The sequence below is a fragment of the Cervus canadensis genome, chromosome 5, assembly GCF_019320065.1.
Source record: "Cervus canadensis isolate Bull #8, Minnesota chromosome 5, ASM1932006v1, whole genome shotgun sequence".
Lineage (NCBI taxonomy): Eukaryota > Metazoa > Chordata > Mammalia > Artiodactyla > Cervidae > Cervus > Cervus canadensis.
Window position 1 is genome coordinate 3,336,871 of NC_057390.1, and position 16,673 is coordinate 3,353,543.

A 16,673-nucleotide genomic window follows, 5' to 3' on the forward strand; every position below is an offset into this window, starting at 1 on the left:
GTTCTGGGGGCTGTGGCTCCCACGTGGTGGTAATTCAGGTGAAGGGGGTGTCGGGGTAGAGGCATCTGTGGTCAGAGGCAGGGACCACATTTGTCTCTCTGCTGGAGAATTTGAGTTGTGGGCAAAGAGGCTGAAAGTATATGGTCCCTGAATGGTAAACTCAGGTTAAACTTTACTTCCCAGGTGGCGCAGTGGTAAAGAATCCACCTGCCAATGCAGGAGATGTCAAAGAGGAGGGTTATATCTATGGGTGGGGAAGATCCCTTGGAGTAGAAAATGGCAACACACTCCTGTATTTTCACCTGGAAATTTCACAAGTTACAAAACATGAACTTGCAAAGAATTGGACATGACTGAGCATGCACGCGCATGCGTGCACACACACACATACACACACACACACATACACACACACATTACTTTAAGGATGGGAGTGAAATTATAGATGTCAATTACTAAGGTTGAAGGTAGGATACAAAATATGTATTAAACGCAAATTCAAAACAAAAGCGTAAAGGTTCAGTCCAATGGCATATTGCAACTGTGCTAAAGGGTTTTGTTTTGTTTTAATATTTATTTATTTGGCTGCACCAGGTCTTAGTTGAGGCATGCAGGATATTTCGTTTTGATATATGGGATCTAGTTTCCTGAGGGATGGAACCTGTGCCCCTTGCATTGGAAGCGCAGAGTCTTAAGCCTAGTAGTGCCAGTGATAGGCTTGTTTAATAGAAAAGAAAAACCATTCAACTTGAAAAGTAAATAGCACAAAGGTCAAATAACTTCTCTGGAGCACCACAGAAATTCTGCTAAAGATATTCTTACTCCAGACCACTCAGCAAACAAAAATGAGTTGAACTCCCCTAAGGCTGGCTGAACTGAAGTCCCTATCAGCAATGCAGTATTTCAAAATGATTTCAACTTCTGCACACTTTTCTGTCTACAATTTAAATCATTAATGTTTCCTAAGAATGTATGCTTACAGGCATATAAACATAATTGACAGAAGCATAGAGTCACCTGCAGTGACTTGCATGTTAAGAGACAAGTGTCACAGGGAAGGGAGAATGCATGGGATGAAGGTGGGGACAGGATGAGGGCCCAGCTTAACAGCATGAGGTAGTGGGTTTGGCAAAGTGGATGCTATATGCTCTGCCTCACCCACAGCGACCTACGAATACAAGCCTGGCAGGGTGTGGGCAGCAGGGTTTAATGTGGCATAGGCAAACGTGGGCATGTAACTGTGCTACTTGCCTTCTGAATAGAATCTTCAGTACTGCTGAGTTTTTGTTTGTTTTGGGGGTGCAAATGCCAGGTGTCATTTGCTGGGACAGTAGTATACAATCTAATAATTTTGTGTAATGATTTATGATCTGAGAGCAAACCTTTCAGTACTTTTAAAGTTATAAAGGCATTCAAAGAATATAGGAAAAATAAACTCCTGTAGATGAGGTAGACTTTTCTGTTGGGGACAGAATTATTCAGTTCTAATATTAACTATGTTTTATTATATCTCCGAGCCAAAAACTTACCAAAAAAAAACCAGGCAAAAATTACCTGGTCACTTCTTGAATTTTAAAATCTAAGACACAATATCTCAACAATATCTCAAGTAAAACAATACTTGCCTGTGGGATCTTATTAAGGATTTAAAGATGCTTTTCATAAACAATTTTATTTCCGAGTGACTGAAAAAAAAATCACGTCTTGCTCTCTTTGCTTACTCATTGTTACAAATAAAAATAAGGGTTAAAAACAAAGCCAAATGGAGAAAGTAATGCCTATAGGAATACTCACATCCAATAGAAAGGAGGGATTTTGGTAACTGCAGCCCCTACCCCGCCCCTCTCCAAAATCACAAACTTGCAAGACTACAGTTCACAGTTCTTCAGGTCCCTCTGTCTCAGCTGGACCCCCACACCCGGCCGCTGGCCGCGCCCAAGCACCGGCTCCCAGCGCCTCCTCGGAGCCCCGCCCCTTCGCCCCTGGCTCCGCCTCCGCGCGGACACGCGCTCCGTGGGCGGGGCCGGACGGGGGAGCCGCGCCGTGATTGGAGGTGTCCGAGCGACAGGCGCGACGCTGTGGCCCCCAGGTCGCGCTCGGGTCACAGAGAAACAGAACGGCTGGAATCCTTTAGCGCCAAGCTCGGACACTTAGCCCGCTGGAGTAGCTCTTTATCAACCGAGATGCGTACCTCGCCAGTCCTCCCGGGCCGGAAGGCCCCCCAAGCAGGGGAGGGTGGCTGCTGACGGAAACCGCCTGGTCTTTCACCTGACAGGTTGCCTCGTAAGTGCTGACTGCTGTCCCCTCACGTCAGAACCCCTGAGGCGCCGAGGTTGCCAACAAGCGGCTGATGGAAGCCTTGGAATCCCACAGTTTACGAGCTGGACTGGCCCCCGCTTAGAGGAAAGCTCGGCGACTTACCCTGAGTCACTTAACTAATTCATACCAGGGTCAGACCCAGAAACGCGTCCCGACCCCTAGAGCGCTTTGCACCGCCCCTCATTCCGGGGGTAAAGCTCGCCCCGGTGGAGACCCAGCTTGGAAAAGTTTTGTCTGTACTCTAGGCCGACGGTGATAAGGTGAAGCAGGTAGAAGTGTGCCAAATATTTAGACTGAATTAAATTATAATGAAGTCATGCATTGTGGTGGTGGTGGCCCCCTCAGCCCCAGCCCGAGGTGTGAAGGGCCCTTCCCTCCCTGGCGCGCGGGCCGGCGCGCTCCGTTGAGGCAGGCCCAGCTCCCCCACACCTCTCTGGGTTCAGCCCCGCCTACCCCAACTGACCGGCCTGCTCCCGCCGCCCACACTGCACAAGCGGACAGGGAGCCCCGTTTTGGTGCAGGGGGTAGCTCCAGGGCCACTTCGTTGGTCATAGGCTGGCTGGTGGGGTCGCGGCCGCCTGGGCCCATGGCGCTGGCCAACTTAGACTGTGATCCCGGTTGATGGGGCACGTCCACCGTGGCCACGTGGCCACCGTGGTCTCTGCCGCCTGCAAACCTCACTCAGCCAAGGGCTGGAGGGCGAAGTTGCAGGAGCGGCCTGGTATTGGTTTGGACCGGCTGCTTTCTGGAGTGCACCTTTCTGCTAGAAGAGCAGTGGAAGCAAGGCAGGCACCCACTATACCACCAGCTCAGCCACTGGTGGTCGCTACGGTGGGACGAGGGCTTCCCAGGTGACTCAGCTAGTAAAGAATCTGCCTGCCAAAGTAGGAGATGTGGGTTCCATCCCTGGGTCGGGAAGATCCCCTGGAGAAGGAAATGGCTACCCATTCCAGTATTCTTGCCTGGAGAATCCCATAGACAGAGGAGCCTGGCAGGCTACACTGTCCATGGGGTCGCACAGTCAGACACAACGGAGCAGTAACATTGTCACTCAACCTCTAACCATACAGGACTGCTCTCTTAAGGCATGAGGCCTTCTGCAGTACTCAGCTCAGGGCGGCCATGGGACATCTCTTGCTGCCTGGTACCCAAAGACCCAGCAGCTCCAGGGTGACTGTACCTAGAGCCCCTAGTTACCTTGCTGGGGGGCTTTGGACTGCGCCAGTTTAAACAGCTTTCTATATTTTTCCCAAACTTCTGCCTGCCTGCAGCTGCCAGCTCACACTTTCACTTCTCTCTTTTTTTCTTTTTTCCATTTATACTTCCTCTTTCTATTTAGGAAAACCTTTTTCTATTTCCCAAAACTTTGGCTCTTGGATAGCTTTTAAAACTTAGTGAAGTGCTCAACTGGAATTTGTTATTTCTAACTTCTGGATTCCTCTATATTGTAATAACCTCAGATAAAGAAACTCAGTTATAATACTAATCATAATAACATAGTCAGAGCTGGAAAATGTCTGTTTAAAGAGACAGCTATTTCCCACTCTGCGAATCTTTGCCTTGTTTGGAACAATCAGGATTCTCAGTAATTCTGAGTGATCAATTTAAGTCAACTCAACACCTGTACAAAGTACCTGCTGTATATAAGGCACTGTGCTGAGGACATTCATGTGGTTTTTTCCCTGTAGTAATCGAATCTACTTTCAATCTGGGGAGGACATACCTGAAGCGGCCAAGGCCATATGGGTGGAATATCCAAGCAAAAACTGGGGCTTTCTCAGGGGGAGGCTGCAGGAGTTTGATGAGGCCTCTGGAGAGGCTTAATGGGGGAGATGGGATTGGAAATGGGCCTTCAAGGCTGAGATTCCATGCAGGAGAATGACCTGAGACCAGCTTAGAGGTAGGAAAACAGGTGGGCTGTGTGGAAGGATTGCTTTGTCAGTTCACTTGGCAACTTTGTTCTGGAAGCTTTCTTGCTTCTCCAGAGTACCTCTTACCCCATTTGAGAAGAATGATCTCTTCTGTTGGAGGTGCCCTTTCTCTCCTTTCTTCCTTGTTTTCTCTGGATAAGTTCAGCTTTCTAAGCTTTCGTTTCCAAAAATACAGGTATTCTCACACTAAAAAGCCAAAAAAGTCAAGATGTGAATTGGGAGGACTCCTATAGGTTCTCTGATCCGACAGAGCCTACTAGACTTAAAAAAATTATTTAAAAAGATCATTTGAGGGACTTCCCTGGTAGTCCAGTGGCTGGGACTCTGTACTCCCATTGCAGGGGCCTGGATTCTAACCTTGATCAGGGAACTAGATCCCATATGCTGCAACTAGGCATGTGGCAACTAAGACCCAGTGCAGTCAAATAAATAAATAAATAATATTTTAAGATAAAGGAAAATCTTTCAAATGCAAAAGGAACTGGGGCATACACCTTAGCTGAAGGATTTAGTTGCCCTTTGTTTGGAATTGAGAATATGTCCATTTGGCTTAAAAGCAAAAGCCATGGCTCTTCTAAAATCTTCTTTAAGCTTCCAAAATCCAGTTTAGCCTTAGTGAAGCAGTTTGTGTAGCTGTGCTCCTTTTTTAACCTCAGGCATGTAGCTCCCTTTCACAAGAAGATTACAGGAGGTGGATGAGTGTGTTCAGGAAAGAGAGAAAGTAACTGGAAATGATGAAATAGTAAAAAATATTCTGAGCTTCCTTTTTCTAGTTTCTGTAGGAACCATTGGCCAAATTTAAAAGTCCTTCAGCTGGCAGTCTTTGTTGGACAGATCTCAAAAAGAAAGTAGAAGCATATTAGTCTGCCCTTGTTGCTGTCTTCATATTCTCTGATTCTAAAGGAGGAGGAGGAGGATTCCAAACTTCATAGCTCTGGGAACTTTGGGACTTCCAAAAGGAGGTTTGGATAAAAGTGGGTATATGAAAAAGGCACAATTACTAAAGGGTAATAACTTTTTTTTAAAGCTTAAAAAGTCCATTTATTAGCTTACAAATAGTATGAAGAGTAATGACTTTTAAGGAATTTATTTGTACATAGTTCTTTCTGATATATCAAGTTCTCATCCACGCATTGACACATTTGTTCCTTGTGGGAGCCCTGGGAGTCAGGATGTGTTACCAGTGCAGAGAGGAGGAAATCACTTGCTTAAAATGGCAGAATGGACCTACACAGAGTTTTCATCCTTTATCTTCCAACTCCTACATGATGCTCTCTGACTACTATTGTAACGTTCTCATCAAATTGAGCCTTAGTAAAAAGAAGACCTTCATCAAAAATATGCATTTGTTTGAAATTTGGAATTCAACATATAGGGACAATACAAATTCACGTAAACCTTAAAATGGAAATCATTATCTTTATTTGTTATTTATTTAGTTAGTTTTCAGCTGTGCTGGGTCTTCACTGCTGCTTGCAGGCTTTCTCTAGTTGTAACAAGTGGGGGCTACTCTCTAATTGCAGTGTCTCTAATTGCAATGACTTCTCTTGTTGCAGAGCACCAGCTCCAGAGCTCAGGCTCAGTTACAGCGCACAGACTTAGTTGCCCTGCAGCATGTGGAATCTTCCTTGACCAGGGATGGAACCCATGACCCCAGCATAGGCAGGCGGATTCTTAACCACTGGACAACCAGGGAAGTCCAGAAATCATTATCTTTGAAAACTTGAAAATAAGTCAAAAAGCTTATTGAGCCTGTGCATGTGTGCTTAATTGCTTCCAACACTTGGCGACCCCATTGGTTGTAGCCCGCCAGGCTTCTCTGTCCATGGGGATTCTCTAAGTAAGAATACTGGAGTAGGTTGCCATGCCGTCCTCCAGGGGATCTTCCTGACCCAGGAATCGAAGCTGTGTCTCTGATTCTTTACCACTAGTGCCACCTGGAAAACCCTTATTGAGCCTGAGCTCTGAGAATAAAGGTCAGTGCTCTGTCTTCAGTGAGGACCCAGGAGCCCTCCTGGACAGCAGTCCTGTTGTATGGAGTCTGTAGCCTTGTACCATAGGACCATGTGGGAAGAGGTCACTTATCACCATGGCAGAGTGGTAAAGAAATGGCTTTGATTTCTGCTTCTGCTTTACTGACTATGTCTCCTGAACATGTTCCAATTCCTCAAATGTAAGTAGGGTGATAACAGTGGGTAACTGATACCGATATGAAGAATTTGTGAGATAGTCTTTGAAAGACTCAGTCCAGTTTCTGGCCAACAAATGGAAGTTGCTGCATGCAGTTGGATTTTTTTTTATTGTAAAGTCCACAGAACATAGACTCTGGAATGGAAGACCCGGGTTAGAATCTAAGCCACATACCTCCCACCACCCCATCCCCCACCAGCTGTGAGAACTGGCCAAGTTAGTTAAGCCGTCTCTGTGTTGGTTTCCTCATTTGTAAAATGGGAATAGTAGTACTACCTACTCATTAGGTTACTGTAGGGAAAATGTATACTACACAGAAAATACACAAAGTTAAATAAACGTTTGCTAGTAGTACATCTAACGTCTTTTCACAAAACCTCCCTAGCTTGGGTCCAGTTGATTTCTGTTTGACTAAATTTACTTGTTATAACAGGGATACTTTCTGGAAATAGTATTTCTGGATAGTATTCCAGAAATCCTATTTCTGGAAATAGGATGAGAATTTTAGAAATGGGAAAGGGGAATTTTTCCATTGTTGGAAAATGTTGCATTCCAGGGAACCCATTTACATGCACCGCACATTCCTAGATACAAAGGGAAGCAGAGCTTTCTACTCTTTCCCCAGATTTTCAGGCCCTGCCTAAAGTAGTGGTGAGTGAGCTAAGATTGTATTACAGTCTCCTCCCTCCATGTGTACACCAGCTTTATTTAGGCAGGTCTGGATCAGTTCAGTGTGTTGTATATTGCCTTAAGTTGGGCTGATCTCTTAAACTTTCTGATTACTTGAGCCAGAAAGCCACAACTTTCAAGTAAAGTCCCCGAGAATGAAACATGGGATGGTGAATCCTTGTATTCACCACACAGAGAAAACTACTGTAAAATTGGCATATATCTTTCTCAATGTTTTTCTGCGTGGGGGTATGCACATATAGATATTGAATCTTATGGATACCTTTTAGTCATGCATTTAGGTATCTCTTTGCCAACAAGTATACAATTTTGTATTATTTTTATCTGTGCTAAATAGCATTCAGTGTAATGACTGTACTGTCATTTATGTTAAACCTGTCCTCAGTTGATATTAGCTTGTTTCCAAATTTTCAGGAAATCTGATTTTGACAATTGCCCTTACAGGAGGTTCCTGTGACTTAGATCCTAATTCAGAGATGGAAGTACCAGGCTTATCTTCCACCATCTCTGAGGACCAGACTCGGAGGCAAGAGGGGCTGAGCGACACTAGAACAGACTCAGTCAAGCAGAGTCTCATCTCATCTGAGGAGTGGCTTCAACTGCATGGGCTTAAGAGCAACAAATTGACCTTGAAACAGATTTTGTCACAGATTGGATTCCCACATTGTGAAGGTATTAATACAAAGTGCTGACTGGAAAACCCAAACATTATGCTGCCCTTTAGCCTTTGAGGAGGCAGCATCAGTTCTGAAGTCCCCTCAAAACACACATCTCTGAGTTGTTTTTTTTTTTAAATATATTTATTTATTTGACTGTGCCAGGCCTTATTAATAGTCACAGCATGCAGGATCTTTGAGTTGCAGCATGTAGGATCTAACTCCCTGACCAGGGATTGAACCCAGGTCCCCTGCATTGGGATTGCAGAGTCTTAGCCCCTGGACCACCAGGGATGTTCCTCTGAGTTTGTTTTGGTCTCACATTCTTATGGGTAAAAAAGATTTGCGCATGCACCCCCAATATATGTATATTATATAGACTTACAATCATCAATCCACCTATTAAATATTAGTAATACTTAATTTCATTCTTTCTTCTTTTAAAGATGAAATAAAACCTAAATATAAGTTATACCCTTCACACTCTGCAGATGTCTTGCTCCTGCCCTGGCATGTGCAAACCCCTTTTGTAGGCTATGGACTAGGGTAATAGGTCTGTGTGGTTTTAGGGGGAACTCGCTATTTTCCTATTGTGGCCTGCTTGTGGTAATGGGCCAGTTTCTTCTAAATGTGTTGGTTACAATGTTGATTTTCAATTCCCAGGAGTATTGCCCTCCAACAGGGAGCAGGGAAATGTGTGAGGAGATATACAGCAGGGGATGTAGGGGTTTCAGACTGACCTGGGGACCCATCCTAACAGCAAGGCCTTGATCTTCAGGATTCAGGCTCTGCTTTCTTATTTATCCTGCTGCTGCTGCTGCTAAGTCGCTTCAGTCATGTCCAACTCTGTGCGATCCCATAGACAGCCTACACGGGGCTAAAGCAGCTGATCCTATACCATCTAAATACCCTTTGAATAGGCTTCCCTGGGGCTAAGATGGTAAAGAATCCACCTGCAATGCAGGAGACCCAGCTTCAGTCTCTGGATCAGGAAGATCCCCTGGAGAAGGGAATGGCAACCCACTCCAGTATTCTTGCCTGGAGAATCCCATGGACAGAGGAGCCTTGTCCATGGGGTCTCAGAGTCAGACATGACTGAGCGACTAACACTTTCACTTTCACCCTTTGAATAGGAGGAGTCTGCCAGAGTCAGGGTCTATGGGATTCCTATACAAAGAAACAAGCTGAAAAAGGTTTTGTCTCATGTTTCAAATTAATATAATTCAGTCATTAACATTAGCAAAATAGCAATTCTTCATATTTTGTCAAGGATTTTTCCATTTAAGATCATGAGGGATGTTACTCTGTAATTCTCTTTTAATGTCCTTATTAGGTTTTGGTATCAGGATTATGTTGGCCTCATAAAATGATTTGGAAGTATTGCCTTCTCCTCTGTGTTCTGATGGTGTTTGTACATGATTGGTACTAGTTCATCTTTAAATGTTTGATAGAACTCACTGGTTAAACTTATCTGAGCCTGGAGTTTGTAAGAAAAGTTTGATAAGAAATTCAATTTCTGTAATAGACATAAAACTATTCAAATTTTGTTTCATCATGTCAGTTTTGGAAAGTTGTTTTATAAGGAATTTGTCCATTTTGTGCATGTTTTCTAACATATTGGCAAAACATGTTCAAAATATTGCCTTGACATTTTTTAAATGCCTGTAGAATGTGTAGTGATGTTACTGCTTTCATTTCCAATATTGATAATTTGTGTTTTCTTTCACTTTTTTTGATAAAGTCTTGTTAGGGGTATATCATACCTCTTTTTAAAGAATCAAATGTTGGGTTTGTTGATTTTTTTTTTTAATATTCTTTGCTTTCCATTTCATTGGTATCTGCTTTGATCTTCATTATGTATTTACTTCTACTTTAACTTGCATTTCTTTTTCTAGCTTTTAAGGTGGAAACTTGGATAATTAATTTTAAACCTTTCTTTTTTTCTCATATAGGTATGAGAAAAATTATAAGTACTCCCCTAAGTATTGAAATTATAAGTATTCCCCTAAGCATTGCTTAGGCTGAATCACAGTTTAAAATATTTTTTTCTATTTTTCTTGGATACTTAGATTAGATTTCTTAGATTCATGATCTTTTTCCTTAGATTCATATTTTAAAAAGGAATATGTTGTTTAATTTTTAAATATTTTAGGGCTTTTAAAGATAGCTCTTTGAAAAAAAATAAAAATAAATAAAGATAGCTCTTTGTCATTGTTGGATTTCTAATTTAATTCTGTTGAGTTCAGAGAACATCTATTAGTCTTTTGAAATTGACATTTGACTTATGTCCTAGTGTGTATCTTGCTGCACATGTAATACATGCTGGAAAGGGATGTGTATTTTGCAGTTGTTAAGTGGTATTCATAAATGTTAATTAGGTGAAGATGCTTGATAGTATTATAGAGATATTTCACATCTTTAGTGATTTTTTTTCCCTAGTGGATTTGTCCATTTTTCCCTTTAGTTTTATCAATTTTATTCATATAGTTTGAAGCTCTGAATGCCTGCACATTTAAGATTGTCATATCTCACTGATGAATTGGCAACTTTTGATAATTTTGAAATGTCCAACTTTATCTCAGATGGTAGTCCTTGTTTTGACATTTGCTTTGTCTAACATTAATATAACTACTGCAACTGCCTTGTTCTTCATTTTTGTATGGCATGCATGTTTATACTCTTTCACTTTCAAACCAGTTGTAATGTCATTAAAGAGTGCCCCTTTAACTCAGTCTCATAATCTCTTTTTGTTGTTTACCTACATTAGTTTGTTCGTTATTTATTTGTTTGTTTTTGGATGTGCTGGGTCTTTGTTGCTGTGCACAGGCTTTCTCTAGTTGTGGCGAACAGCGGTTACTCTCTAGTTGCAGTGTGCAGGCTTTTCAGTGCTGGCTTCTGTTGTGAAGGAGCACATGATCTAGACACATGGGCTTTGGTAGCTGTGACTCTCAGGCTTAGTTGCTCCCTGGCATGTGGGATCTTCCTGGACCAGGGATCAAACTCATGTTTCCTGCATTGGCAGGTGGATTCTTAACCACTGGACCACCAGGGAAGTCCAGTCTCTGTCTTTTAATTGTAGTTTGGTTCTCCATATTTAATGTAATAATTGACTTAATTAGGTTTAGGTATGTGCTGTGCTGTGCTTAGTCGCTCTGTCATCGCCAACTCTTTGCGACCCCATGGACTGTAGCTTGCCAGGCTTCTCAGTCCGTGGGGATTCTCCAGGAAAGAATACTGGAGTGGGTTGCCATGCCCTCCTCCAGAGGATCTTCCCAACTCGGGGATCAAACCCAGGTCTCCCACATAGCAGGCAGATTCTTTACCGTCTGAGCCACCAGGGAAGCCGAAGGGTAGTGGATTGGATAGCCTATTCCTTCTCCAGGGGAACTTCCCAACCCAAGAATCGAAGCAGGGTTTCCTGCATTGCAAGTGGTTTTTTTTACCAGCTGAGCTACCAGGGAAGCCCAGATTTAGGTATACCATTTTACTATTTGTTTTCCATTTGTCCCATCATTTTCTTCCCTCTCTGTTCCTCCTTTTCTGCCCTCTTTTGGGTATGTTGAATATTTTTGTATTTCATTTAGTTACATTTTTATTTTTATTTCAATTTCAATAGGACTTTAAGGTACACCTTTTTGCATTATATTTTCAGTGGTTACTCTCTTAATTATATCCTTAACTTGTCACAATCTGGTAAAAGTGAGCTTTGCACTACTTCATGTACAATGTAAGAATCTTACAACAGTATAGCTCCACTTATTCTCTACTCCTGTCCTTGGTGTTATTGTTTAAATATATTTTATTTTTGTATATATTACAAATCTCACAATCCAGTGTTATAATTATTGCTTTAAAAATTCATATGTCTTTTAAAAGAAAATGAGTGGGAAAAAATAGCATCTTAAAATCCACATATTTAAATACTATTTATAATATTTGTCTTTCCTTTGTCTTTCCAGATTTGAAGTTCTATCTGGTGTTTTTTCCTAAAGAATTTCATTTTAGCATTTCTTGTAGTGGTAGTCTTCTGGTGACAGATTTTTCTCAGTTGTTATCTGATATTATCCTTATTTCACCTTCTTTTTTTGTATCATTGATTGATTGACATAGTTTTTTTATTCTGGAGTGATATAGTCACAGGAGGTTGCAAAGATAATATAGACAGATCCCACATACCCTTCACCCAATTCCCCTAATGGTTATATAAAATCGTAGCATAGTACCAAATTCAGGAATTTTACATAGATACACAGTATGTGGCTAATTCTATGCAATTTTATTTCTTGTATGGTTTGTATAACCACCACCACAATCAAGACACAGAACTGTTTATCACCACAAAGATCTCCCTTGTGGTACCCCTTTATAGTCATACAGACACCCTATCTTCCAACATTCTTAACTTCTGGCAACCACCAGTCTGTTTTCCATATCTATAATTTTCTCATTTAGAGATCATTTATGTATATGGAATCATATATAGTATGTGTATGGTATCACATATGACCCTTTGGGATTGGAATTTTTTCATTTGGTATTATTTCTTTGAGGTTCATTCAGGTTGTTGCATCTATCAGTAGTTTGTTTCTTTTTATTATAGAGCAGTATTCCATGGTATGGATGTACTGCTGTTTATTTAACTTGTCACTCATTAAAAGATAACTGGGTTTTTTCCAGTTTGGGGATATTGCAAATAAAGCTGCTATGAACACTTGTTTACAGGTTTTTATGTAAGCATTCATTTCCACTTCTCTGGGATAAATGTCCAGGAATGTAAGGTGGTAAGTTGTTCTTTAGGCGCTGAGTCCTGTCCAACTCTTTTGCAACCCCATGGACTATAGCCTGCCAGGCTCCTCTGTCCATGGTATTTCCCAAACAAGAATACTGGAGTGGGTTGCCATATTCTCCTCCAGGGGATCTTCCAGACCCAGGGATTGAACCTGTGTCTCTTTTGTCTCCTGCATTGGCAGGTGGATTCTTTACCACTGCACCACCTGGGAAGCCCTAAAGTTCTCTGTAGTATTCCATTGTTCTTTTGATGTCTGTAGGGTTTTAAGTGATAGTCCCTGTTTTGTTTCCTGGTATCAGTAATCCATGTCTCGGTCCAGTCAGTTCAGGACCACAGTCTTGTCTAACTCAATGAGACTAAGCCAATTCATGTCTACTCTGTTTTTATCTTTGTTAGCATTGCTAGGGGTTTGTCAGTATGGATCTAATTAAAACACCAGTTTTTAATTTCATTGATTTTCTCTATTTTTCCTATTTTTAATTTAATTGATTTCTGCTTTGACTTTTATTATTTCTTTGGGAGCTTTAGTTTTGTTTTTTTTTAAGCTGTGCTGGGTCTTCATTGCTCTGAGCGCTTTTTACTCCAGTTGTGCTGCACCGACTTCTCATTGTGGTGACTTTTCCTTTTGAGGAGCACAGACTCTAGGATGCGGGGGCTTCAGTAGTTGGGGTCCAGGCTCTAGAGCACGGGCTCAGTGGTTGTGCTACACGGACTTAGTTGTTCCAAGGCATGTGGGGTCTTTCCAGACCAGGGATCAAACCCAGGTCTCTTGCATTGACAGGCAGATTCTTTACCATTGAGCCACCAGGGAAGCCCAGTTTTAGATGATTGATCTGAGACTTTTCAGCTCATCTTATGTCAGAATTTAGTGCTGTAAATTTCTCTCTTGAGACCATTTAAGCTGTGTCCCTCACGTTTTTATATGTTGTATTATCATTTCATCATCAATTTGTCGTTGTCAAATCATTGTCAAATCAATATCATTTCATTCAGTTTCATTTCACTTAAGAAAGAATTTTTTATTTCTGTTGAGATTTCCTCTTTGACTCAAGGAATTTTTTTTAGAAGCATGTTATTTAGTTTCCAAGATTTTGGAGACTTTTTTGTTATCTTTTATTATTGATGTTTATTTGTTTCCATTGTGGACAGAGAACATACTCTGTTTCAATTCTTTTAGATTTTTTGAGGTCTGTTTGATAGCCTGGGATATGGTTTATCTTGGTATATATTCTGTGGTACTTGAAAAGAATGTGTATTCTTTTGTTGTTGTATAGAACATTGTTTTTTTTTTTTTTTAAATAAATGCCTTTCTCTGATGATGAGTGATGTTGAACATCTTTTTATGTGTTTGTTAGCCATCTGTATGTCTTCTTTGGAGAAATGTCTGTTTAGTTCTTTGGCCCATTTTTTGATTGGGTCATTTATTTTTCTGGAATTGAGCTGCAGGAGTTGCTTGTATATTTTTGAGATTAGTCCTTTGTCTGTTGCTTCGTTTGCTATTATTTTCTCCCAGTCTGAGGACTGTCTTTTCACCTTGCTTACACGCCAGTCAGGATGGCTGCTATCCAAAAGTCTACAAGCAATAAATGCTGGAGAGGGTGTGGAGAAAAGGGAACCCTCTTACACTTTTGATGGGAATGCAAACTAGTACAGCCACTATGGAGAACAGTGTGGAGATTCCTTAAAAAACTGGAAATAAAACTGCCATATGACCCAGCAATCCCACTCCTGGGCATACACACTGAGGAAACCAGATCTGAAAGAGACACGTGTACCCCAGTGTTCATCGCAACACTGTCTATAATAGCCAGGACATGGAAGCAACCTAGATGCCCATCAGCAGACGAATGGATAAGGAAGCTGTGGTACATATACACCATGGAATATTACTCAGCCATTAAAAAGAATTCATTTGAATCAGTTCTAATGAGACAGATGAAACTGGAGCCCATTATACAGAGTGAAGTAAGCCAGAAAGATAAAGAACATTACAGCATACTAACACATATATATGGAATTTAGAAAGATGGTAATGATAACCCTACATGCAAAACAGAAAAAGAGACACAGATGTACAGAACAGACGTTTGGACTCTGTGGGAGAAGGCGAGGGTGGGATGTTTCAAGAGAACAGTATCGAAACATGTATATTATCTATAGTGAAACAGATCACCAGCCCAGGTTGGATGCGTGAGACAAGTGCTCGGGCCTGGTGCACTGGGAAGACTCAGAGGGATCGGGTAGAGGGGGAGGTGGGAGGGGGGATCGGGATGGGGAACACATGTAAATCCATGGCTGATTCATGTCAGTGTATGACAAAACCCATTACAATATTGTAAAGTAATTAGCCTCCAACTAATAAAAATAAATGAAAAAAAAATAAAGCCCTTGACAATACCTTTGACAAACAAACAAAATGCCAACTAGATCCTGTTTATGATGGTGTTGTTGAGTATCCTTGCTGATTTTCTGTTATTCTATCAGTTGTTGAGAGGAGTGATATTGAAATCTCCAGCTACAACTGTGGCTTTGTGTATTTCTACTTTCAGTTCTATCAGTCTTGGCTTTACATATGTGTGTCCCTGTTGTTTAGTGCATGTACCTTTAGAATTTCAAAGTCTTCCTGGTGAATTGACACTTTTATAATTATATAATCTCCTCCTCTACCCTTAGTAATATTCTTTGCTCTGTGGTGTACTTTTTTTACATTAATACAATCAACTCTGCTTTGTTTTTATTCATATTTACATGACATCTTTTTTGTCCATTTAACTTATATATCAGTATATTTGAAGCAAGTTTCTCAGACACATTATTTAATCAGTTTTTAAATCCTGTTTGCTAATCTCTTTTAATTGTTGTATCTATACCATTTGTATTTAATATAATTATTTGTATGTTAGAGTTTGCTATTTTGTTTTTTTGTTTTCTTTTTTTGTCTGTTTTCCATTTGTTTCTTTTTCCTGCCTAGCTCTGGGTTTCTTAAACACTTTTCAGAATTAAAAAAAAATTATCTATAATATTTTTGAGTGTATCTCTTCATACAGCTCTTTTAGTGGTTGTGCTAGGTATTACATTATAAATATGTAACATATCAAAGTCTCCTGATATCAGCATTTTACCAGTTTGAATGAAGAATGGAATCTATTTCCCTTTATGTCCCTTGAATCGCCTCATTTTTAATGTGCTTTATTTTTTTGTACATTGAGAATCACATTAGGCTGTACTGTAGTTTTTGATTCAACCATCAAGCAATTTAGAAAATTCAAGAAGAGTCTGCTTACTGCTTACTGCTTACTTACTGTGTTCTTCCTTCCTGATGTTTCAGAGTTCTTTCTTTTATCATCTCCTTCCTGTCTATAGAACTTTATTTATTCTATGAGAATAGCTCTGCTGGGAACATTTTTTTTTTTTTTTAGTTTCTTTGTCTGACAGTATCTTTATTTCTCCTTTATTCCTGAAGAGTAATTTCACCAGGTATAAGATTTGGTGTTGACAGTTCTTTTAGCACGTAAGAGAGACTGTGTAGGTACCTCCCTGGCAGTCCAGTGGTTAAGACTCTGCACTTCCACTGCAGGGGGCACAGGTTCCATCTCTGGTTGGGGAACTAAGATCCCATGTGCTGTGAGGCACAGCCAAAACAAAGAAACAAAGAAGCTGCTTCCTTCTGGCCTCCATGATTTCTTTGGCTGTGCTGGGTCTTTGTTGTTGTAAGGCTTTTGTCTGGTTGTGGAGAGCAGGGGCTGCTCTCTAGTTGTGACGTCCAGGCTTCGCGTTGCAGTGGCTTCCTCTGTGGTGGAGCACAGGCTTTAGGGCGTGCCGTCTTCAGTGGTTGCAGCCCCCAGGCTCTAGAGCACAGGCTCAGTAGTTGTGACCCATAGGCTTAGTTGCTCCAAGGCATGTGAGATCTTCCCGGATCAAGGATCAAACCCAGGTCTCCTGCATTGGCAGGTGGATTCACAGGGAAGCCCCCTCCATGATTTCTGATGAGAAAACCACTGTCATTAGAATTGTTGTTGTCATTTTGTTTTGTCATTAGAGTGTCACCCAGTCATGTCTGTCTTTTGCCACCGCATGGATTGAGATTTTCTAGGCAAG

General features: G+C 41.2%; 1 protein-coding gene across 7 annotated transcripts in view; it reads left to right on the plus strand.

Annotated features, from left to right (window-relative positions):
- The first annotated feature begins 2,048 nt into the window (after positions 1 to 2,048).
- Positions 2,049 to 16,673, plus strand: part of VWA3B (von Willebrand factor A domain containing 3B) — a 177,436-nt gene continuing 162,811 nt past the window's right edge. For 6 of the 7 annotated variants that reach the window (XR_006269342.1, XM_043467856.1, XM_043467857.1 and 3 more), the window contains exons 1-2: positions 2,049 to 2,283; positions 7,575 to 7,802. Coding sequence is in view for 5 of the 7 variants with exons in the window: in XM_043467856.1 (XP_043323791.1) it covers positions 7,607 to 7,802 (196 nt within the window). In the remaining 2 variants the exon portion in view is untranslated. The remainder of the gene's footprint in view (positions 2,284 to 7,574; positions 7,803 to 16,673) is intronic. The other variant, XM_043467860.1, reaches the window with a different exon arrangement.